At 38.9% G+C, this 22,709-nt stretch overlaps 2 protein-coding genes across 3 annotated transcripts in view; one reads left to right on the top strand and one right to left on the bottom strand.

Annotated features, from left to right (window-relative positions):
• The window catches only part of LOC107586295 (zona pellucida-like domain-containing protein 1), a 39,195-nt gene extending 35,368 nt beyond the window's left edge, over positions 1–3,827 (top strand). Inside the window, exons 9-11 of the mRNA XM_016273579.1 lie at positions 3,309–3,458; positions 3,547–3,567; positions 3,682–3,827. Coding sequence (XP_016129065.1) covers positions 3,309–3,458; positions 3,547–3,567; positions 3,682–3,827 — 317 coding nt within the window. The remainder of the gene's footprint in view (positions 1–3,308; positions 3,459–3,546; positions 3,568–3,681) is intronic.
• A 1,039-nt stretch (positions 3,828–4,866) lies between these two features.
• LOC107586275 (synaptotagmin-like protein 2) lies at positions 4,867–22,538 on the bottom strand. Of its 2 annotated transcripts, XM_016273560.1 has the most exons (19): positions 22,474–22,538; positions 20,654–20,870; positions 18,628–18,779; positions 18,401–18,521; positions 17,883–17,949; positions 13,959–14,073; positions 13,062–13,865; positions 9,905–12,427; positions 9,352–9,441; positions 9,040–9,087; positions 8,833–8,927; positions 8,625–8,738; positions 7,640–7,809; positions 7,455–7,557; positions 6,928–7,089; positions 6,155–6,248; positions 5,786–5,885; positions 5,463–5,668; positions 4,867–5,372 (listed from the first exon to the last, which is right to left on the bottom strand). In XM_016273560.1, the coding sequence occupies exons 2-19, from the start codon at positions 20,752–20,754 to the stop codon at positions 5,224–5,226; spliced, it is 5,214 nt and encodes a 1,737-aa protein (XP_016129046.1). In that variant the 5' UTR covers positions 20,755–20,870; positions 22,474–22,538; the 3' UTR covers positions 4,867–5,223. The 2 variants fall into 2 exon arrangements, with proteins under 2 accessions (XP_016129046.1, XP_016129047.1); XM_016273561.1 differs by lacking the exons at positions 4,867–5,372; positions 5,463–5,668; positions 5,786–5,885; positions 6,155–6,248 and having other exon boundaries at positions 6,948–7,084.
• Positions 22,539–22,709: the final 171 nt, after the last annotated feature.

The following is a 22,709-nucleotide window of genomic DNA, read 5'->3' as shown; positions in this document are numbered from 1 at the left end:
ATGCGACGGGAGCGTAGACTGCCCTGGTGGTTGATGTACGCAACGGTAGCAGTGTTGTCCATACGGACCAGTACATGCTTGTCGTGCAGCAGTGATTTGAAGCGGCGCAGCGCAAGCCATACTGCTTGCAACTCAAGGCAGTTGATATGCCACTGCAGTCGGGGCCTTGACCAGAGCCCCGCAGCTGCATTCCCATTGCACATTGCTACCCCAACTCCTGGCAGAGGCATCTGTTTACACAACAACATGCCTGGATAGTTGCCCTAAGGACACTCCTGTCCGAAGAAAGGCAAGATCTGACCACGGTCTGATGGCAGAACGGGGTGACTGAAACCCAGTATGTGCCGTGTCGCCATGCCCATCTCGGGACCCGGTCGTGAAGCCAATGCTGAAGCGGTCTCATATGAAGTAACCCGAGCGGCGTTACAGCGGCTGCGGATGCCATATACCCCAGGAGCCTCTGAAACTGTTTCAGTGGAACCGCCCTTCTGTGCTGGAAAGACCCCAGGCAGTTCAGCATCGACTGTGCACACTCTACTGAGAGACAGAGGGACCAGCTGTATCGCGTCCTTCGCCAGCAGGACTGCGATCTCTGCACGCAAGACATGAGCATCCCTGTCCAGCACAGAGGTGAACCTAATGCTCCTGAACTTGGGAGGGTGCCGGGCAAATTGAATCGCATAGCCGAGTCTGATGGTTCTCATGAGCCAGCGAGACGGCCTGGGGAGCGCTAACCAGGCCCCCAGCGACCGAACAAGCGGGACCAGGGAAACCACCGACGTACCCACAGTGGGGCAGCGAAGTGAAACCCAGGGACCCAACCCGGGAGGCAGTGCGTCCCAGGGTGGGGTCTGAGTGCGCGGCGCGCCACTTACCTGGCTCCACGGCTGGGCAAGGTGCTCGTGAGGAGGCATAGCGTCCCTGAACCGGACCCTGCTGCCCATCGGCAAAAGGAGAGGGGGACGGCCGTGTGGAGACTGGGTCTTATGCACCACCATCCTCGCCCTCTTGGGACCCGGAGATAAAGGAAACTGCTCTTTTATTGAAGTTTTGGGTATCACTGGCTGGAACAGAAAAAAAAGGCCGCGCCGGAGCGGAGGTGGAGGCCGCAGGAGGGCGCCCTCGGCGACGAGTAGACAGAGGGGCTGCAGCCAGCGGTGGGGTGAGACAGCAGCAGACCGCCGGGACAGGATATGTCGAAACGGCTCCATCTGCTTCTGCGCGGCGGAGAACTGTTGGGCAAAGCCCTCCACCGCTTTGCCGAATAGGCCGGCCTGGGAGATCGGGGAGTCCAGGAAGCGATGTTTGTCGGCCTCCCTCATATCTCATATGTGGACATCGTCTGACCCAGGGCCCGCGCTGTGACTTTCGTCGCCCTAAGCGCGAGGTCCGTCGCAGTGCGCAGTTCCTGCAGCACACCTGGGTCAGCACCACCCTCGTGCAACTGCTTCAACGCCTTGGCCTGGTGGACTTGCAGGAGGGCCATGGCGTGCAGGGCGGAAGCGGCCAGTCCAGCAGCACTGTAAGCCTTAGTCGTCAGAGCGGATGAGAACTTACAGGCCCTGGACAGAAGGCGTGGACAACCCCTCCAGGCGGCAGTGCTTTGTGGGCAGAGCTGCATGGCAATAGTGTGCTCGACTGGGGGGATGTCCACATACCCTTGGGCCGCCCCACAGTCGAGGGTGGTGAGGACGGAGGAGGCACCAAGCCTGTTTCGGGCAGAAAAAGGTGCCCGAATTTTATCTGTAAAAGAAAACTTGCCTAATAATTCTGCACACCTGAATATAAGGAGATTTTCTGATTTTCACTTCCAGCTTTCATGGACAATTATGTATCACTTATAAATGATTAAACAAAATTTATAGTAGTTACTGGTAAAATGTGCTTGGAAAAAATATGATCAGAACATCAATTTAAAAATGATGCACACACTGTAATATAAGTAAATAATACTAAAATAACTGTTTATATAAAATATGCATAGATAAAATAGATCATTTCTAACATTAAGTATGTATATATGATATTTTACAATCAATGTTCAAACCTTAGTTAGCCTTGTCATATTTAGATTTAGTCAATTCTTCAATGCAAATTTACTGCAACTGCTGGTTTGCAAATTGAATAGGATGTGGATAAAACTATAAATAAACTATTTTTTTATTATTCTATTTAATTTATAAAGTTGTTAATTCCTTAATTGTGTATTTATTATATGAATGATTAATAGAACTCTGCATTTGTATAAATAAAGCTGTTCTATTATTTTCTGAAACCTGGACTTTTTGTTTTGCCCTTGTTGGGAGGATTTGTGTAACGTTTATATAACTTAATGTTGAGTTTTATTATTTTTGTGAGTTGCACTCTATTCATAGATTGGATTCTTTTATTACAGTTTTTCACTTCTTAAACGTGAAAAGTTCATACAAATTGTATTTGACTCTTCTGATTTACAGCATTGAATAAATGCTATTAATTGATAAGGTATATCTGTAAAATTATTTATTTTAAAGCTTACTGAACTTTAAATGATTCAGATATCTACAGTTCTACATATAAATACACAATATAAGATTGGCCCCTCTGTATTAGTTGTGGCCCCTCTTGTGCCCCCCAGTTGAAAATATCCTAGAATCGCCCCTGCATGCAAGCACGTTATGTATATCTGCCGTGAAATTCTATAATCGCTTTATTTCTACTGTTCTCATGTTCTACATTGAGATAGATTATTGTGAGTTGCACTCTATTCATAGATTGGATTCTTTTATTACAGTTTTTCACTTCTTAAACGTGAAAAGTTCATACAAATTGTATTTGACTCTTCTGATTTACAGCATTGAATAAATGCTATTAATTGATAAGGTATATCTGTAAAATTATTTATTTTAAAGCTTACTGAACTTTAAATGATTCAGATATCTACAGTTCTACATATAAATACACAATATAAGATTGGCCCCTCTGTATTAGTTGTGGCCCCTCTTGTGCCCCCCAGTTGAAAATATCCTAGAATCGCCCCTGCATGCAAGCACGTTATGTATATCTGCCGTGAAATTCTATAATCGCTTTATTTCTACTGTTCTCATGTTCTACATTGAGATAGATTATTGTTTTAGTTCATCTGTCTATTGTGAATTGCAAGTATAAGTGTGTTAATGAAGATTGTGGTTAAATGGCCTATTCAGATGCTAATATGGCAATCCATTGAGCTGTAGCATTTCACTTATTTCCAGTAATACTGATAATATCAAATTATTGTATTTGAAGTTTGTATTATTCACTTTATTGTATTTGTTATCTTTGTACAGACCACACCTATTACATGCTCCATAGCACAGTAAATTCATCAAAGACAGAACTGTTGTTGACTGAGTTACTGGGTTCTGACCAGCCCACCAGGGCAAGTTATCCCTTCCACAGTCCTTTAAAGATAAACTCAACATTTCCAAATCCTACAGGTACAAAGAATCATATAATAGTTATATAAAAAATATCTAAAGTTACTGATTTGTATTGATTTCAAATTCTCTTCCACTTCTTCCTCAGGGGGCGTTGTGCCCGCTAGATGTAAGAATTCACTCATTTTATTGAACTCATTAAGAACCTTATCTAAATAGTTCTATTATTGTTTTGTATTTTTGATGTGATTTAATATTGATTTATCTTCCTATGTGTATCTAGTATCCTCATCAGCATCCATCCCTCAGCTGACGTATGTTGGTGTAGCCACTGGCTTGCTGAGCTTCTTTCTAGTTGACTGGTTGTCTACATCGGGGCTTGGACAGGGATCGACATCGGGGATCGGGAATTCCTTCCTTATCACTTGACTGAAAACAATGTTTCTTAGAAGATATCTCACCTGTTACGTAAATGTGAGAAAATATATTATGTCAGTTATTAGCACCTTAATTTTTCAATTTTTTTCTAAAAAGAAACATATTCAATATGTAGTTTACATATTTTGTTCTTTTGAAAAGTCTATAATGCATGTAACTGCTTTGGGGGAAATGTATGCACTATGAATGTAACAATTTAAGGTTTAAACTTGAATAAAAATATTAGAACCTGTCTTTGTCCCCCGGGATTTTCACTCATCCGGGTTATCAGTTATCAGTTAGGATTTCATTCATCAGCAGCTTAATGTTCAGTTAAATATTTGTTCACGTAACATCAAACACAGGTGCACATGTGCCAGCTGCACAGTGTACACATGTTCAGACAGCTCTGCTCCTCTCTTCAGTCTCACCAGGGCTCTTGTTCTGCGAGCGTGAGCCGGTCTCACCTCCTCCTTTCAGAGCCTTGGCTCTTTGCACCAGATCTCAACAGTGGTGCATTTATTTGTATGCATTATCAGAATTGCATTGTCATGTAATGCACTGTCAATGGCTTAAAAACAGTTGTATCCAGAATTGAGTAGCCAACAAGGTGGCAGATTTTAAAATGCCATTTTTCTGTGGAGTCCTGTGCTATACTTTCTTGGGTAGCCAGATGTTAATTTGTGTATTGTGTGCATGATATAGTGTAGTATATACCCATACTAGGGTAAAATTTGTCACCATGCACATACAAATATCTTTGATATAGTAAGATAAAAAAACATGTCAGCATGGTGAACCAACTTTCTGTTTATTTATTTGCTTTTGGCATGTTTACTAGGAGTATCCTGCATTATTTTGCTTGTAGTACAGTATGTCTTTGAGCTTTGATGTTAGTACAGACGTATTTGACAAATAAAGCAGTCACCCACTTTGCAAAACTATTTTGAAGTCTTGAACATATACTATAGTTTATAAGGTCTTAAGACTCAAAATATATGTGATGTTTTAAGGGATTCTCGTTAGCTATATAAATCTGGAACCTCTTAAAAACAGATTACATTAGAAAATAATCACCTGAACATCCACCTTTAGACACTGCTTATAACTTACTTTTATGGAAAGCATTTTGAAATCGGTAAATGATCTCATGTAATATGTTATTGGCTCAATAAATTCAATCTGATCTCTGTTCAATCCTACTGAACACAGGAGTGAAGGCAATAAATAAATCCAGCTAGAGAATATCTATATATCTGGAAACGGAACTCGTGTTGATGTCAGGTCTAATGGGGGCCAAAAAGTCCTAACGTGACAAAAACCTAATCTATTATACTATAAATCATAACAAATGCAAGCTGGACAAATATTATTTGAAAGACGTGATTTGATAAATGTCCCTGTAATCTCATTTCCATGTGTTTTTGGCTGCTGTTACCATCCTCAGTGGTAACATGCCCTCCACCCATTCATTGGGAGATTCCATCGTTCTCCTCCATAAAGCGACTTCCTCTGCTGTAGAGTCCATCCAGTCCACCTGTACTCCGTAACTCTTGCCTGTACACAAAATTGGCTTGCATATAATTTTTGTGTTAATATGTATTTTATAGATCTCAGATCCAATAAACATCCAACATTGGACTGCACCTGTGCCCAGGCCGAGTCTCAGGCCTCCAAGCAGGTGATTGGCTAGTCGGTCACGGTCCCAAACAGTAAGCTCCACACAAGCCTCTTTCAGGTCCTCTGCCCTGAAGCCATCATAAACCATAGTGTGGTTAAATACGGGGTTGACTGTTCTCTTCAGCACCCGAGTCTTCTGACGGCTCTTTTTGCTGGTGTCGGGGAGTACAAAGCTGTGCAAGGAATTAAACAAAGCATTATTTAGTAGGACACTAAAGATGTTTTCAAGAAAAATAGCTATAATGCCATGCAATCACAATATAATAGAATTGTTTTCTTATTATTATTACCATTTTACATATGGGTCAATAGTTGGACTTCTGATAAGAGGGAGATTCTTGCAGTCTTTTACCCAGATATGCACCTCACCAGAGCTAGGAGTGTTTTTTGCTGGATTAAAAAAAATAAAGAAACATTAGCACCGATCATTTGACAAAACTTTGACATTTGACTTTTTCTGTGACATAATGTGCTGTCTTTCATTATATCCGTATATCAGTTCAGCTGTGCACTGAGAAGAGTTTTGTGTAGGAAACATTTTCACTCAAACATTACATAGAAATAACAAGCAAACCACTTTCATTTTCAAAAATCATTTTTACAGTGTATGAATGTGAATTATTGTGAATAGTAAATGATTGTAAAGGGTGGAGCCTTACAGTGGGAAATCTGAGGCAGGAAACGTACGGCCAGTCTCATCTGTCCTCTCAAGTCAGATGGCTGGAGGCTGTTTGTGGCCATAGAGAACAGATTCTGGAATCAGAACAAAACAGCTTAAAGGCGTAATTCAGCCAAAAATGACAATTCTGCCATTATTCAAAGCTAGGGTAGGCAAATTTTTCCAGTTTCTTGTTATACTGGTCGAAAGTCTCTTCTTATATACACCTTCTTATTTAGACCACTTTTGATTTTCAACAGTCAGAATTGGGGGAGACGTAATGTGCAAAAGGGGCGTCTGCAAAGGTTGTTTGAGAACATGCTTTTCTTTTGTAGTTCCACTAGATGACACTAGTAGCACAGAAACTGCATACTCCAGCATACTCCCAACTTGTGCACAGATTTTGGTCCCAATTTGCAGTCTGGAGAAGTCATTGCATTTTTAGTGTATGATAGGCACAATCTTTTTTTTTTTTTTTAAGCTTCAGGCTCATTCCATCAAGTCAGTGGATTTTAAACATGTTTGATATTTTGATTTTAGGACACATGTTTTCATTTGTCGTATGCAACATGGTGGATGTTTCTGTGTTCGGAATAATTTGAAAGTCTGCACTAGTAAACCAAAAAATAAATCAGTAAAGAAAAACTGTTTACCTATTGGTTGTCCAGGTAACATAAGAGTAAGAGATCATGCATTTGTGTATGAAGTATTTTAACTTTGAAAATACTGTATAATTGCCATGTAAGAGAAATGATCAACGAATTCATACTATACCCTTGGTTTAAGAGGTAAAAGTTTCCACTCTGTGTCATTAAAATCCCAAGAGGAGAGGTCGAGCTCTATCTCACCCAGGAAGCTGTTACGACCAAATGTGTCATTGTGCCATGCTGAAAGGTTGAGAACCTGGGACGTCAGGTACTCCATTCGAACTCTGTACTGTATGCATCAAATAATAAAATGAAAAAAGATTATTAGGCATTTGGTGTAATGCATATAGGGGAGGTTGGGGCCTGCATTTCCCCCATTATAGCCTGGAAGAAATTATAGTAAATTGAACACACCCAATAGCGGGGCATGTTGTCACAATGGAATCTCCCATTAAAAAGCCTATTATAGACATTTCAGCTTGGTATGAATAGTAAAGCAATTACGAAACATTATGCAATTAATGCAACAAAGTGAAATGTGATGTGCAAATATATCAAATCATTACAAATATTGTAATTACTAAATGCATAACATTTAAATGCATGAAAAACGCGACAACTGGCCCTGACTTGTTCTGTCAGTGATGCTCTTACCCTAAGAATCTCATTGTATGTAGGATTCAGTGTTTTCTTCTTCACAGCAGTTTTTCTTTTTCCCAAATTGGCAGGATCAGGAATGAGGTAACTCTTGACGTACCTAGAAAAAGAACAAGCTATCCATGGAGGAAAAAATCTATTTAGAGGAGAAAGGGTGGGTGGTACTGAGATCGCAATCTTACGGGTCAGATCGATTCTTCTTGGTGTCCACTGCTGCTAGATTCTGGCACTGAACAACAAAGATGTGGAACTCCCGCAACTTGTGCACATAGTTTAGTGAAAACTGGATGCTTCCTTGGACGTCAACACTGCTGTAGTCGCTATTGTACACACTCACAACACTGCCACTAACCTGAGGATGATGGAAATTCAGTATTGAATAATTCCCAGTACACCAATGTGCTGAAGTGGTTAGGTCACCCAAAAATGAAAATTCTGTCATTAATTACTCACCCTCATGTCATTTTAAACCCGTAAGACATTCATTCCTCTTCGGAACACAGATTAAGATATTTTTGATGAAATCCTAGAGCTTTCTGACCCTGTATGGACAGCAACGCAACTGATATGTTTAAGGCCCAGAAAGGTAGTAAGGAAGAAATTGTTGAATAAAAGTTTTTGTTTTCTTTACACACAAAAAGTATTCTTGTATCTTCATAAAATTAAGGTTGAACCACTGATGTCACATGGACTATTTTAACAATGTCTTTACTAACTTTCTGGGTCTTGAATGTGGTAGTTGCATTGCAGTCTATGCAGGGTCAGAAAGCTCTCGGATTTCATCAAAAATATCTTAATTTGTGTTCTGAAGATGAACGAAGATCTTACTGGTTTGGAACGTTATGTGGGTGAGTAATTCAATTCAATTAGCGTACTTAAGCAAAACATGTTCATCTCAATAATCTGGTTAGAATAAAGCCCTGCACTGCTTTTTTCTCCTAGAATATTCTGTTTAATTTGGATTACGATGGTCTGGTTACAAAAGTAAAATGGTTTGTGAATGGTGCTTCATGATGACTTAAAGAAATTAACTATAACACAAATCATATGTGAGGTAAGTGGAATAATTGACAGGTTCTGTTTCCATAAGTGTATAGAGTATATACTATATTATATGCATGTGCTTGGTAAATAGTTAGGTATATAATATATAGAATATGAACATACAGATGACAGGGAGGTGGATCCAGAGTAGTTGCTGAGGTCAGTGAATTGCCTGTTATTCCACTGTGGTACACTGCTGCGAGAACTGCTCTCGGAGTCACTTTCTCCTCCATCACTCTATAAAGACAGGACCGTAACAGACACTTTAAGCACCACAAATTTTTTGTGACCTGACCTTTTATCTTAGATAAAAAACGACAAATGAACCAACTTCTTTTTGCAGGAATGAGGGCACTGATTTACTGAGTTGCTTCAGGTGCACTGGGTCTGATGTGGCAAAGGAAGTTTGGACAAGTGTGCTAGAGTCTTAAACAAGACATCAGGAGTGAGATTCAGAGCAAATGCCAATGTCATATGATGTCAACAAAATTAGTGCATACACTTTAAAACATATCAAGAAGTTAAGCTCAAAACTTGCCATCATAGTTGCTCTGCATGTAGTCATTTGTTTGTTTTTGGTCTTGTCCTTAGGGAAAAGATCACAATGACAGAACACAGGAAATAGTAGAACAGATTCTGTTGTCACCTGTACTTTCCATTTAGAGCCAAACAATAAGGTGTACTCTGGAAGAAGCATTGTGCTGCTATTGCGTGATAAGTAAACTCTGAAAGGAAAAGCTAAATATGGATATGGTACTTTTAGCTGAAAAACTAATAATAAACAGTATACAAGTTATAGTCAGATACAGTTTTAAAAACGTTTGACATGATAGAGAGGATTGATGCTTACTAGGAAGAGTGCTGATATCTTCCATGCTTTTATGGTACACTGGTCTAGAAGCTCGTCTCAAAGCTTTCTGAATGGGACTTTCATTTTCACCTGTAAGATTTAACAGTGTAAGTTTGATCCCATTGAGGTATAAAGAATTAATTCAAGAAGCAAGAAGAATGTTGCTGGTGTTTTGTTCCCTTTTCTTGTACTATTGTGTAATGTGAGCACTTACTATTTGACACTTGAAAGGGAAGCTGTGAAAAAGAAACTATTATACTGAAAGAGAAATTCTAATACAACGCAGATTTAATTACATATACCTAATTTGTAAACCGTTTAAGACTGGGGTCATTTAGTCCTTTTTAAGTCATGTTCATGTCTAATGAATGAATTCTCTAATTTGTCCTTCAAATTGTGATCTGATCAGAAGAGGTGTATTATTACTTTTTTAAATAATCAGATTTACGATTCACACCTGGCAGTTGATGAAACTGAAAAATTGAAAGTGTTCCTGTAGCTCAAACAATAGAGCATACTGATAACAACACCAAGTTCAAAGGTTCAAACTCACGGTTTAAATTCCCCTTTGTGGCATTTCCATCAGTTTGTGTGGTTGAGTGGCATCCCAGGCTCCCTCTCCTGGTTTGTAGGTCAGGGGAACCCTGTACTGGACTACTGGTTTTCACAGGGGAACATTTACAGCTGCGGTGTGTCTCTGGAGATGATGTAAATGAAGTGCAGATAAAATCGTCAACCTGCTCTGTAACTGGAGGTGGAGTGTACATACTTCTGTCCTCTGTGATGCCAAGGTAATGCTGGTAGTCCCGTGGAATGAAGGATCTAGCAAGAGGTTGAGAGTCAGAATCCTCTGATGTACGTGACGGTCTTCTCTGAATGTTTTTGTCTCTGTCTCTCCAACAGATTTCTGGGGATGTTTTTGGCAGGGTATAGCTAGCTTCCTGTGTTCTCCTGGACGGTGTGATGCTAGTTTCTGGTGCCTTTTTAACCTGTTGCAGACTGGGGCCCTGGGACTTCTTGGACTGAAGATTTAAGTCCTGGCTTTGCTCCTCAACCGCAGTGTTCACAGAAAACATGCTGGTGGCGCGTCTCATGGCATTTGCTTTTCCGTTTAGACTGCCTTTACTATTTCTTCTACCGTGTTTAGGTTGTGACTCTTGACCAACCTGATGTTTAGGTACCATTGTGGCTTCTGAAGAGGTGTGAGAGCCTTTCTGTTGCTGAAGAAAATGAGACACTCCATGGGAGAATGATTCGCCTGAGACCATGTGCGACTGATCGGTTTTTGATCCAGATTCTTGTCTTGACATAATCCTCTTCTTTGAGGGAGACTGGAATACTCTGGTTTTGGCTGGTGAGGATGTTTTGTTATTCTGGCTTTCATTTACAAAGTCTTTGACATTTACTTTTTCATTTTGGCTTTGTGGACTTAAGGATCTCTGATTTCCACTTTCAAGAACTGGTGATCTTTGCCCAGATTTTGTAGGTGATCCTCGCCAGAAGTCACGGAGGTTCTTAAACTGTAAAGTGCTCATACCATCCATCACACTTGGCTTATCCTTCCGTAGTGGATGCACCAAGAAACTGGGAGACAGTCTACCTCTGGCAGAAGTACTGTCCTCAACATCATCATCATAATCATCATAATCAGTACCTATTGTTCTGAGATCAAACTCAGATTTGGTAAATCTTTGGTTCAGTCGAGCAGTAGTAGTCGATCTATTTTGAGCTGCTGCTGATGTTCTAGATTCTTTCTCCCAAAAGGACTTGAGTTGCTTGATCCTCTCTGCCATGTTCTCTTGCTGGGAATGCTGCTTAACAAAAGGCACTTGATCTGTCCTTGGTGCGGTTCTTGATTTTGCCTCCAATTCTTTTGGAGAAGAGTGATCTGCATCATTACTGTTGATGCTAATGGTGCCTCTGCTATCACCATTTTGACCCTCTAGCAAGGATCCACTGTCAAGAGATGGCGAAGATGATTTTAAATGTGGAACATCTTTCTCTAAGAGAGAGCTTGCATGTATTTGGTCAGTCTTCTGATTAGCATATGTCAATGGGGGTTTTGATTCATCTGTAAAAATGGGTACTTGAGGTTTATAGGTGGTGTTACCACTTCCAACATGCTCAAGGTCTACATCTTCTCCAACTCTCTCTTGTTTCTGATGTCCTGGAGATGTTACTTTCAAGCTCTGCTCACTTCTTAGTTGTTCCTCTACACCTTCAGTTGGCTTTCTGCTAATATCACTTGGGATTAAGTGTTCATTTTTAGCAGGTGCACTAGATTTGCCGATCAAAATCTTTGGGCCAATGTTTTCTTTCTCCCAGAATGATCTCAAATTGGCAATCTTTGGTCGCTGGTTCTCTTCAGCACCTGTTATTTCTTTTGGCTGATTTTGAGTCTGCTTGATGTCAGTGTCTTCAAGTTTGACTTTAGTCTTTTCCTCTCTCTTGATTTTGTTCTCATTTAGACTAACTTTCCCACCTACAAAAATATTCACCTCTGGGATCTCTGGAGGCACATTGTTTGCAGTAAGAGCAGAGTCAATAGAAGGTTTCTTGATGAGAGGTTCTTTATAAGAAGCAGATTCATATCTTCTCTGTTCTTTTGGAGAACTCTGGGAAGGCTCATCAACACTCTGTTCCTTTCCCCAATCTGTCTGTTGTAGAAATATTGTATTGACTTCTGATGGAACCTCTTCGCTTTGGCGTGGTATGATTAAGTAGACATTATCTCTTGGTTTGGCTCTCTGATCAATGTCATCTTCAAAGTCTATATCATCGATTTTGGTGTCGTCCTCCATGTCTTGGACATTGCTCTCTACATCAAGCCTATCACTGCTGTCTGAGCTTCTGCTAAACCACTCAAGAACTTTGGCAATGGAATCTCCTTGTTCATCGGTAGGTGTGGAAATATGTTCATCTGTCATGACTTCCATTTTGGCATCTTCTTGTTTTGAGTTATTAGTCTTTCGTTTTATATTGAAGACAAGAGGGCTGCTGTCAGTCTCACAGTCAGTACAGGCATCTGTCTTGTTGAATGTATCTGTTATGTTGAGGGATCTGGGAAATTGTTGATCTGTATTAAAAAAAAAAAAACAGTGTAGCATTGAATGGCCAGAAAATCTAGACAACACTATTGTAAGCAAACATTTAATTCAACTAAATTTAAATTTAAGATTATTTCACCCAAATATGAAAATCATGTTATCATTTATTAACCTGCATGTCATTCCAAACCCATATGACTTTCTTTCTTCTGCAGAACACAGCAGTGGATGCACAAAGCAGAACATTTTATAAATATCCAATTGTGTATTTTCAATATTGGTGGTGGTTCCTTGTAAGTTGGTTTTTTGAAGCAGAAGAAGGGTGAACATTTCCATCACCTACTGGAATGGAGTGTGAAGAGCTGGATGAGTGTACAACTGCTTGAATATCAGATTGTATTTTACCAAAATGTGAACTGTATATTTTGCTGACACACTTGGGTGCTTTAGGCACTAAAGTGAGACCCAGTGTACTGCCATTATGTGTCAGTCCACCCAAAATGTAACTTGCTGTTTGTTAAATTATCTCCTGTGTTCGGCAGAAGTCAGTCAGTCGTACAGGTTTGAAATGATATGATTATGGGTAAATCACATAATTCTCATTTTTGGGTGAATTTCTCCTTTAACAAATTTTGAACATTTCTAAAAAAATGTGGATCATACCAACAGCAGTTTTCTTCATATTTTCTTCAGTTCCTATCGTTTCTGATTTTGGATACGGACTCATATGATTTTCCACATTCCCAGATTTGTGCAGTGTAGACTGAGGGAGAGTGATCTCATCCAGTGGCTTTTCAGAGTTGTCAGTCAACGTGAACATTGCATTTTTACGAGGAAGGTTAACTTCACCAGAAATGTTTTGGCCCTCTAATTCCATACTTGATGTCTGAGGAAGGCAATTGTTTGTTTCTCTTCTTTGTTTTACAAGTTCTTCCACTTTTTTGCCATCATCTGCTCTTGTGATAGAGTTCAGACTTAGACGTGGTTTTATTTTTGGCTTTTCTTGTAAGCCTTGTGGTGGGTTTATCAGTTGCGATGAAGCTCTAACTGGTAAACGTGACTTTGGCAACTTCAGTGGTGAAGGAGAGCTAAATTGCTCTTTGTTTTCAGTTTTGCTACCTGATTCTTCTGGACTACCCAGAGAAAGTCTAGATTCTTCAAGATCCTTTTCTTGACTGCTGTTTTTGCGAACATAGCTTAGGGATACTACTGGTTGTCGCAGCTGGCTCTTGGTCTCATTGGAGCTATGTTTAGGGATACTTCTTGGTGGTGGAGACCTGATACCTGAGCCTGTTGTGGTGGACACACCCTGGCTGGACACAGAGTTGGTGCTGTCTGAGACAGAGCTCTGCGGTTTGTTGATTTTGGTCCTCTTCTTTGGCACAGGCTTTTGACCAGGAGGTTTGTTGTGTGGGGTGTTAAAGACCTCACTATTAACTTCACCATGACTTACTTCCTGATGTTTTACTGCAAATATGAGACTTGTAAGCATGGGAGAAACTACAAAACTACACATTTCTGAGCACAAATGAACATTATACAACAAGTTGCCACATAAACCTGAATCAGAGCCTCGGTCTAATGATTTCCTGAATCCAGGTCCTGATGTAAAGTGGATATCAGTTTCCTCAAAATCAAGCTCTATTGGAACACTGTTAAATGGGTTGTGCCTTGGCTGGAACCAGGTAAACAGACAAAGTTTACAATGAATAAATACATTGATTATTGATGCCATATTGATTTATTTGTCGTTTAGCATTGACTTTCACTCAAAATTAACACACTAGAGTGACCTAGACTTAAAAGGGGTCATATCATACATCTGTATTGTAATTTTATTTATTTCCTTATCCTGTAGTTTTACCGACGATATGAATTTTAGATAAAATTCATGACAATTTTCCACCCTCTATCTGATACATAGAAATAACCGATTTTTTATACCTCTGCACCTAACACCCTGGTTGCATGTGACATGAGAAACAGCTGTGTTTAATCACAAGCTGCAGGTCTGCAGATGAGTCCAATATACTCTATATACTGTTTGCTCTGCCCCATCCTTCAATAACAGCCTCTTTGCAAAGCCTGTGTTATATTGTGGCAGTATCCTCCCTAGTACCTCATACTAACCAGGTGGACCAAGTTTCTAAGTACAGATAGGTGTTGTTGATGTCTAAATGTGGGCGGCCAAACAGTATGTTAAAGTGGACATAACACACAGTTTCTGCCAATCTCATGTTAACCTTGAGTACCAATAGAGTAGTATTGCATCCTTCATATCGCCGAAGAGTCTTTAGTTTTATCAGATTTATAAAAGAAGGATACAGCTGTACCGCTTCTCTCCGAAAACAGTCGAGCTCCTGAAGGCGTGCCGTGGGTGGAGTTAGAGCATGCAAAGCTTTTCCGAAGCGATCGTCTGTAAACTACGACATCGGCATAAATAAAACAGGAACAAAAACTTTGACTTAAATTAACTATGGCTCAAAATCAGATCCAGCCATATACTCTGGTTGCTGTGTGCGCACACTCTTCCTGGAGTAGTGCCTACACAAAGAAATCCACTCTTTATAACATCATACAGGGCCATACTCGAAAAAAAACTTTCCAAAACTTATACGAACCCTGAAGGGATGTCTTTGGCACAGAAATACTGTCATACGTCAACTCGATTTTTAAGACTTTGGCCATGTATAGCATGAGAATCCAATTCTTTAGCAATGTAAATAAGTCGGAATGCATGAAATAGCAGTAGACATCCTCTTTAATGTATTCATTTGACAGATGTAAGCAGGGATTAAAGCAAAAAAAAATCCTGAGCCTGAACTTTTTTTTCCGGGGGCAGGGTGGGGCGGAGCAGCACATGCAAAGCATGCAATGACTGTGGCAACTTTAACATTTGAAAGGATACTATGGCAAAGTTATTGCTTTCTTTATTCAAACTGAATATATGGTTGACCTGAAGAATGAAAGCTGTATCATACACTTGGAAAATTATGAGCTTAATCACCGCTTATCGACACTACGGGTGTGACAATACACTTAGCTCACGAGATGAGACAAAATACAGATACTTGGTTCACTAGAACGTGACAATATTTTAATACTATTTTTAAGAAATTTTCAATGACAAGATATTTTATTTACAAAAAGTAAAACAAAAATCATAACATAAAATATCAAAACCCAGAAATTACAGGATTGTATTGAACAACACTGTTAAAATACATAATGTCATATTCCTATACACAGAGGCGGACAGTAACTAAGTACATTTACTTGAGTATTGTACTTAAGTACACTTTTTGAGTATCTGTACTTTACTTGAGTATTATTTTTTCTGAGAACTTATGACTTTAACTTCACTACATTTGAAAGACAAATATTGTACTTTTCACTCCACTACATTTCTATCAAGGTCCTCGAAGTAGAAAGTCGTTACTATGTAGCAGCTTTGAAAGTCAGTGGGTGATTTTTTTTCTTCTCTAAAACATGACTTTCTTTTTTTCAGACAGTTTATCAGTAATCACTCTTGTAGGGAGTGTTTTTTCACTCTTAAAAATAAAGGTGCTTCACGATGCCATAGAAGAACCTTTTTGTCTAAATGGTTCCATCAAGAACCTTTAACATCTGAAGAACCTTTCTGTTTCACAAAAGGTTCTTTGTGGTGAAAGAAGGTTCTTCAGATTATAAAAAGGTGAAAGAGATGGTTCTTTAAAGAACCTTTGACTGAATGGTTCTTTGTGGAACCAAAAATGGTTCTTCTATGGCATCGCTGTGATGAACCTTTTGAAGCACCTTTATTTTTAAGAGTGTACATGAAGAGATTTCCCAGTATTTTTTTAACACTGACCAGTTGCAAATGCAACAATTCAATAATAAGAAGTTAATATTGTGGTATACATTACACACAATATTTTCTGATTTTGCTAAATTGTGTAGGTGAAAATATTACCTATAAAGCCACAGAGGAACTGTTGTGCGTCTCCTAATAAAACACAATAGGTGTTTGACTGAAGCAGCACTGCACAGACCGTTCTGTGTGTGACATCAAAGTACAGTCTTGCTGTTTTGCTTTTTTGTTAAAGCAGTGTTGCTGTTGTAAAGTTACACAGCTACAGTTGTGTTGCTGGGTTTTAAAGCAGGTTTGATTTTTTTTATCTTCCTTATCACTCTGTATTTACAGGATTTCACTGTACTGTATTCAGCAGGTGTAATGTATTATAAGTTGCTTCAGAAGTATTGTAAGTACTACTACGTACAACAATAAAACGGTGCATTGACATAAAAAAGGAAATTTACTTTTGCTACTTAAGTACTTTTAAAAGCAAGTACTTCTGTACTTTTACTCAAGTAAAAATCTGTCTTTACAACTTTTACTTGTAATGGAGTAATACTTGACCAGCAGTATCTGTACTTTCACTCAAGTAATGGAGTTGAGTACTTTGTCCGCCTCTGCCTATACATAATATTGTGAACATAACCAACTTAAGTACATTATGTATTAAAAGAAATACCTGCAGAGGACGCCAACGGCCTGGTGACGTTTCACTTTACAGCGTGATTAAACTATGTTTAAATCCATTTAATTTTAATATTTGGCCACATGCAGAAACATTTATTTTGAAATCGCAATGTACAATACATGGCATATTTACACATAGGTTGATGTATTCTCCTGTGTTGGCAAAGGTTTATAAATGATTTACTTTACAAATCTAGTGAGATAGGCCTAATGCACACCGTTTTTCCAGATGAACGTTCAAATTCACGGCATATGCAGAGGAAGAGTTACCCTTTTCACACACACAGTACTGGTAAATTACTGGTAAGTTACCAATAATAGATCATGAGAACAGGACCTTTTCAAAAATCCCGGTAAACGTGTTCTGGCAATCATATCGTTTTATGGAGATGACATGATTACTCTGAGCTGTTTACAAAGCTCCGCTGCTTTTTAATTAGTTATTCTATGTAAATATGCGCTAGATGGACATCTTTGACCATTGCGCCTCGCAGCTTTGTGTCGCGCTTCTCCATTCATCAGGGCTGCGACTCCGCAATTGGATACTATTAAGCGCGTCTCGTGTTTATAAGAGCAAAACATTCTGATTGGTTAGTAATGTTAGTTTGGTTGAGAGTGAAAGCTGTGCTCCTCTCATACCATTGGTAGGCGAACTCATGGACTCGAAAGTGATATCAATCAACAAGATTTTTTTTTTAAATATAGGACTATTTTTTCCCGCAGCCAAACGCTGCACGCCGGAGATCCGGCACGGTGCCGGAGAACTTTAAGCCCTGTGTATGTCATGAAAGTTAGGTAGGAACCATTTTTCCACATTTTTAATAAATTGGCTCTATTGGAGAGGATGTTTTGACATTTTGATTCCTTATGATATGACCCCTTTAAGTGTTTCCCCAAGGATATACAGTAATGAAGGCAGTTGACCCTGATATGGTTGTATAGTTTAATGAGCACTTACATACCTTGGATGGCGATCTCAAGTCTATGTTTCGTTTTTCTTGCTGGACTTCTAATGTCTCACCATTTTCCCTAATTTTAAAAGAAACAGCAATTGCATTTTTATGCTTGCATTCATAAGAAGCAAAAGAAAACAAGTCCAGCTGATTTGGACTAAAGTTCTACAAGACATCCTGCAATGACCAGGATCAATTAAACCTTCAGGCAGAGTATTTTAAGAGGACAGCGTGCAAACTCTTCTGTTGACCCTTGTCGAGTCATAAAGATCTTGAAATCATAAGGTATCCACACCTGTAAAGCACACAAAGCACCTGGGAGGGGTGGAGGTTGCACACACAGTGCAAACCAAAGGGTTCTGGCAAGCGTGAACAGTTATTACTCCTGTTATTCCGGATAAGTTGATGAATACAGAACTAGATGAGATATACTATGTGTGTCTAAATATTCAGTGTAGGATTATGCCAACCTCACTAAACCGTAGATGCTGATATTTGTGCTTTTGTCCATGAACATTTAGCATTACCTCTCTTTTAGCTGCTCTGAGGACTCAGTAGTTTGTGTTACTTTAGGTGACGTCATGATGGCATCACTATCCTTTCGGCTGATGCTTCTGGATCTGCCGCCCCACGACTTGGTTAAATACTCTATATAGGAGGATAGTGAGATGTTTACTGGTGTTTGATATGCTTGCTATCAAAGCATTTAAACAAGAGGAGTTGCATGTGTAAACTGTAGTCTTTTTGGTCTCACCAACAACTGAGGGTTTCCTTTGCTTCATCGATGCCATGATGATTTCAGAGCCATGAACCCTGTCCTGGTGTCTCTGTGACTTTGCTTCGTAGAACCATTCTCCTGACATAAATTTGCGTTTGTCTTCCTCTGGGACGGCTTTCTGCAGCTGTCTGGGAATCAGATGAGACAGAGGTTCAACTTGGGTGAGAAAAATTAAAATCATCAACAGCTCCCAGCAACATGCATCTAACCTAATATATTGTCTCACCTCAGCATGGTCCTTTGGACAAATACCATGCATTCCACAGGCCGCAAATTAGTTTACTCCATAAGCCATCAAGGACAGAAAGCACGGTACTTATCACATCCGTTGTTGTTTGCTCACAAAATGTTGAATTCTTTTTATGTGCAAATGTGTCAGGCAGTTCTTTGAGTACTAGGATCATAAACTGAGCTTTCCAAATGACGGTACCTCATTGCACTTTATTTTTTTATTATGTTACACAGCTCTCCTGTATGAGAGCCTCTTAAATCAATAACATTCCTTATGACCAAAGAGTTGGGACAAACTTTCTTCATTGACTTATACACAAAACTGTCTTGAATACTGACTCTGTTTGCTTTGCAAATATTAAATCTCTCTTAATGGCTGCTTCTTGGGTACTATCAATGTTCCCAGTAGCTGTAACCTGTTAAGTAATTCAGACACTAATGATAAGGAGTTTTATGGATTGATTCCTTAAGAAAAACAGCTCAAGAGGTCAAAACTAATAATTATACTATGACTTGTTTGAGAGGTGGTTAATGTTAAATGCTACAAATAGCTAACATTTCAAAACAACCATAATAAAGACATTGTGAGCATTTGTACTGATTCAAAATTGTTTGATTAAAATCATGTGTTTAGTAGCAACCATTGGAACACATCTTTGCTTTTGAAGGAGGGGAAACTATGTTGGTCATGTGAAAAGGCCAAGACAATTATTCCACAAGGGTAGACTTAATCCTTTTAAAAGGTTGAGTACGGTTGAGGCTGAACACAGGGAAATCACCCAGACATGGCCAGATTCTGCATTCTTCCTTTCATGTAGACTACCAGTCTCCATTCAAAGCATTAAACACAAGAATAAATAGTTTGCTAGTGCAATGGCGTTCATGTGGGTGAACCCCCTCAGTGTTTGTCTTTGGATTAATGCCCTGTTTTTTCATGTTGTATTTTATTAGATATGTCTAAAATTACTGTCATTCTGTGCATTTGCAAAAGTTTGTGGTTGGCAAGATTAAATTTTTTTTAATGTTTTTGTCTCTTATGCTCACAAAGAGAATAAAAAAATGTATTTGGTCAAACATACAGTAAAACTGTATTATTGTGAAATATTATTACAGTTTAAATAAAATCTATTTTAATATATTTAAAAAATATAATTTAATCCTGTGATGGCAAAGCTGAATTTTCAACAGGCGTTACTCCAGTCTTCAGTGTCACATGAAATCTTTGTAAAATGCTGATTCGATGCTCAAAAAACATGCATTTCTTTTTTATCAATGGTGAAAACAGTTGTGCTGCTTTATTTGCAAAAAACTCTTGATTCAGTTTTTCAGGATTTTTTGATGGATAGAAATTGCATTATAAATGTCTTTACTGTCACGTTTGATAAATTTAGTATTCATTATTATTAACACCAAACTTTTGAAGAGTAATGTATATTTTAAGTTAAATTGTATGTGAACGTACAAGAGAAAGTGTATTTCAGATTTACTAATATGTTACTCACCTTTTAGCTTTTTACAGTTTATTTCACATTAATTAATAAATCAGAGTCAGTTTTTTTTTTTTTTAAATATGAATATTCAGTGTAATCCCTCAGTTGATGTCATAAGATACCATTTATAATAATTATACAAAAATTCAACTTAAAATTGATTTAAAAAAAACGCATATCACACTGCTGCCACTGCTTGAGATCAGCAATCTTTTATATTAAGAGAGGGGGTCATTTAGCCTACAAATGAAAGTTTGATTATGCTGGCTAAGCAATCTTACTTGATTCGTTCCTCCTCTGCTTTCTTCAACTCAGCATCCCTCTTTAAAACTGTCATGATCATCTCCTGCTCCTCCTCGCTCAGGTGGCTCAGGTCTATCATGATGACCACTGTTCTTCTCACAGTTGGGGACTCTAGTTCTGACACTCACAGAGTCCACACTGCTATCTGTTGTTCTTCCTGAATCACCTTCATTTCATTATGCACAACTACGGCACCTGCAATCAGCACACCAAAACATCTGCGATTCTCCATTCGATTCATTCACATCAGATCAGGTTTTCTATGAAAATATAATAATTAGTATTATTCAGTCACTTATTTAATGGAAAGGACAGATGTAGCAACCCAATTTGTATGCTGAATTTGATGTAATTTGGAATGAAATGTGATTCTAAATAAGTGCACAATGAAGCTGAGTGAGAGCCTGTTTAGAGAACGCTGAGATTAGACAAAACATGTGACGGCGCTGTCAGTTGACCATGAGAAGGGGCAGACCTTTAGATCGAGCACATTTAAAGCAAATGGTGAACTTTTACATTGAACATAAATTGCATAATGCTGATCCCATTTAAAAGTCATGTCAGATAATGGCTTTGATATGTTCTATTCAAATTATTGGTTTATTTCTATGCACAGAAAAATAAGAACCCGCTTGAATTAATTTGTTGAAAAAAATGTCCTTACATGATTAATGCTTAAGACACCCGCGTGTCATGTTAACTGTGCAAATATTTGAAAACAGCTCACTGAAACACTATTTACTCTGGGTTACACCTGGATCAAAACAAGCCTCAAAGAAATGACAAAAGCAGCCTAATACATAACATTATACAAACAACAAGCGAACAATAAAATAGCATTGAAATGTTAATGCTTTACATTAGTGAGGAGCTTAATATGGAATGGAAATTCTGTACGTATTCTCTTGAGAGTCTGACTCAAATCCGAAATTATGAATGTGTTTGGAATGATTAAACAAAACAAACCATGTGTCAAGAGCACATGAGTAATGGATTTAACATGCTGACTGATCTGCATTATTTGATGCTTTAATGTCGCATCCTGAATCCTGTTTCTTGTCCAAAGGTCTTTTGACATCAAATGAGGCTCTTCTTTGCAAATTTCATGAGGCTGGATTCAATTGAATAAGTTCTTGGTAAACAAACATTTACATATAAACTATAAATTGCACTTTTTAATAAACAGGACAAGTAACAATAAATTAAAGTGGTATTTTTTCTGGATATGTAAAATAATTGAAGCACCTTGGAGCTTTAGGAGTCCATCTGTTGACGTTTTAGACATGTAGCCTAATTGAATTTTAAAAACAGGATAAAGTGGCGTATCCCTGTCTGCAGTGATAAAATCACTGCTGTCTGGGGATTCATGTGCTCTTTTTCTATTCTGTTTTCTCTTCAATTCATTATTCCTCCGTATTGCATTTATATGTAAACGGCATAAATGCATTGCATTAATCAGTGATACATATACACGAACTCACGAGCAGGGAAGGCAAGAACCTGTCACAACTACTTTTCTTCACATTACAATCATTTCGATAATAAAAACCAAACGGAGATTAGTAATCCCGTTTTATAAATACAGCGTAAATACAGCTTTATATGAATTATGTCAGTCTATCGATCGCAACACTTTACTTTTCATGTAACGTTAGTTTACTCGACACCGAACACAGTGACAACCTTGAAGAATGTATTTCGTTAAACTTTAGAGGCTCGTGTATATATTCTGTAGTGGCCAAACAATCTTCACAAACATAACCACCGGTATATGTCGATATGAAAGGTTTCAGCTCACCTTGTTTCCGTGGCAGAACCTCTGGAGCGCCTCTCTGGCGCGCGGTACAGAACATCTTCACTGCATGAGCGACGCGTCTCTCAGGGCTGGACGGAGGCTTGACGTCGGCTTCCAGTCGACCAATCAAAGACTGAGTTTGAGCGGTCAACCCGACGCGCCAACATAGAACGCTCCAATCGGAAGTATACGGCGTGCGTATTCCTCGCGTGACGTTAACGCATTAAATGCGTTTCCTG

The sequence above is a fragment of the Sinocyclocheilus grahami genome, unplaced genomic scaffold (assembly GCF_001515645.1).
Source record: "Sinocyclocheilus grahami isolate Dianchi unplaced genomic scaffold, SAMN03320097.WGS_v1.1 scaffold79.1, whole genome shotgun sequence".
Classification (NCBI taxonomy): domain Eukaryota; kingdom Metazoa; phylum Chordata; class Actinopteri; order Cypriniformes; family Cyprinidae; genus Sinocyclocheilus; species Sinocyclocheilus grahami.
The sequence above is the reverse complement of the archived record's forward strand: the minus strand, read 5'-3'. Positions and strand labels throughout refer to the sequence as shown.

Bases quoted from the DNA above. Each gene is read 5' to 3' on its own strand.
- LOC107586275 (XM_016273560.1), bottom strand. From the start codon at position 20,754: ATGATAGACCTGAGCCACCTGAGCGAGGAGGAGCAGGAGATGATCATG. The intron at 5,669-5,785 runs GTAATAATAATA...TTCCTTGCACAG, and splicing joins ATTGACCCATATGTAAAATG to CTTTGTACTCCCCGACACCA. The intron at 5,373-5,462 runs GTGCAGTCCAAT...TTTTGTGTACAG, and splicing joins GAGACTCGGCCTGGGCACAG to GCAAGAGTTACGGAGTACAG.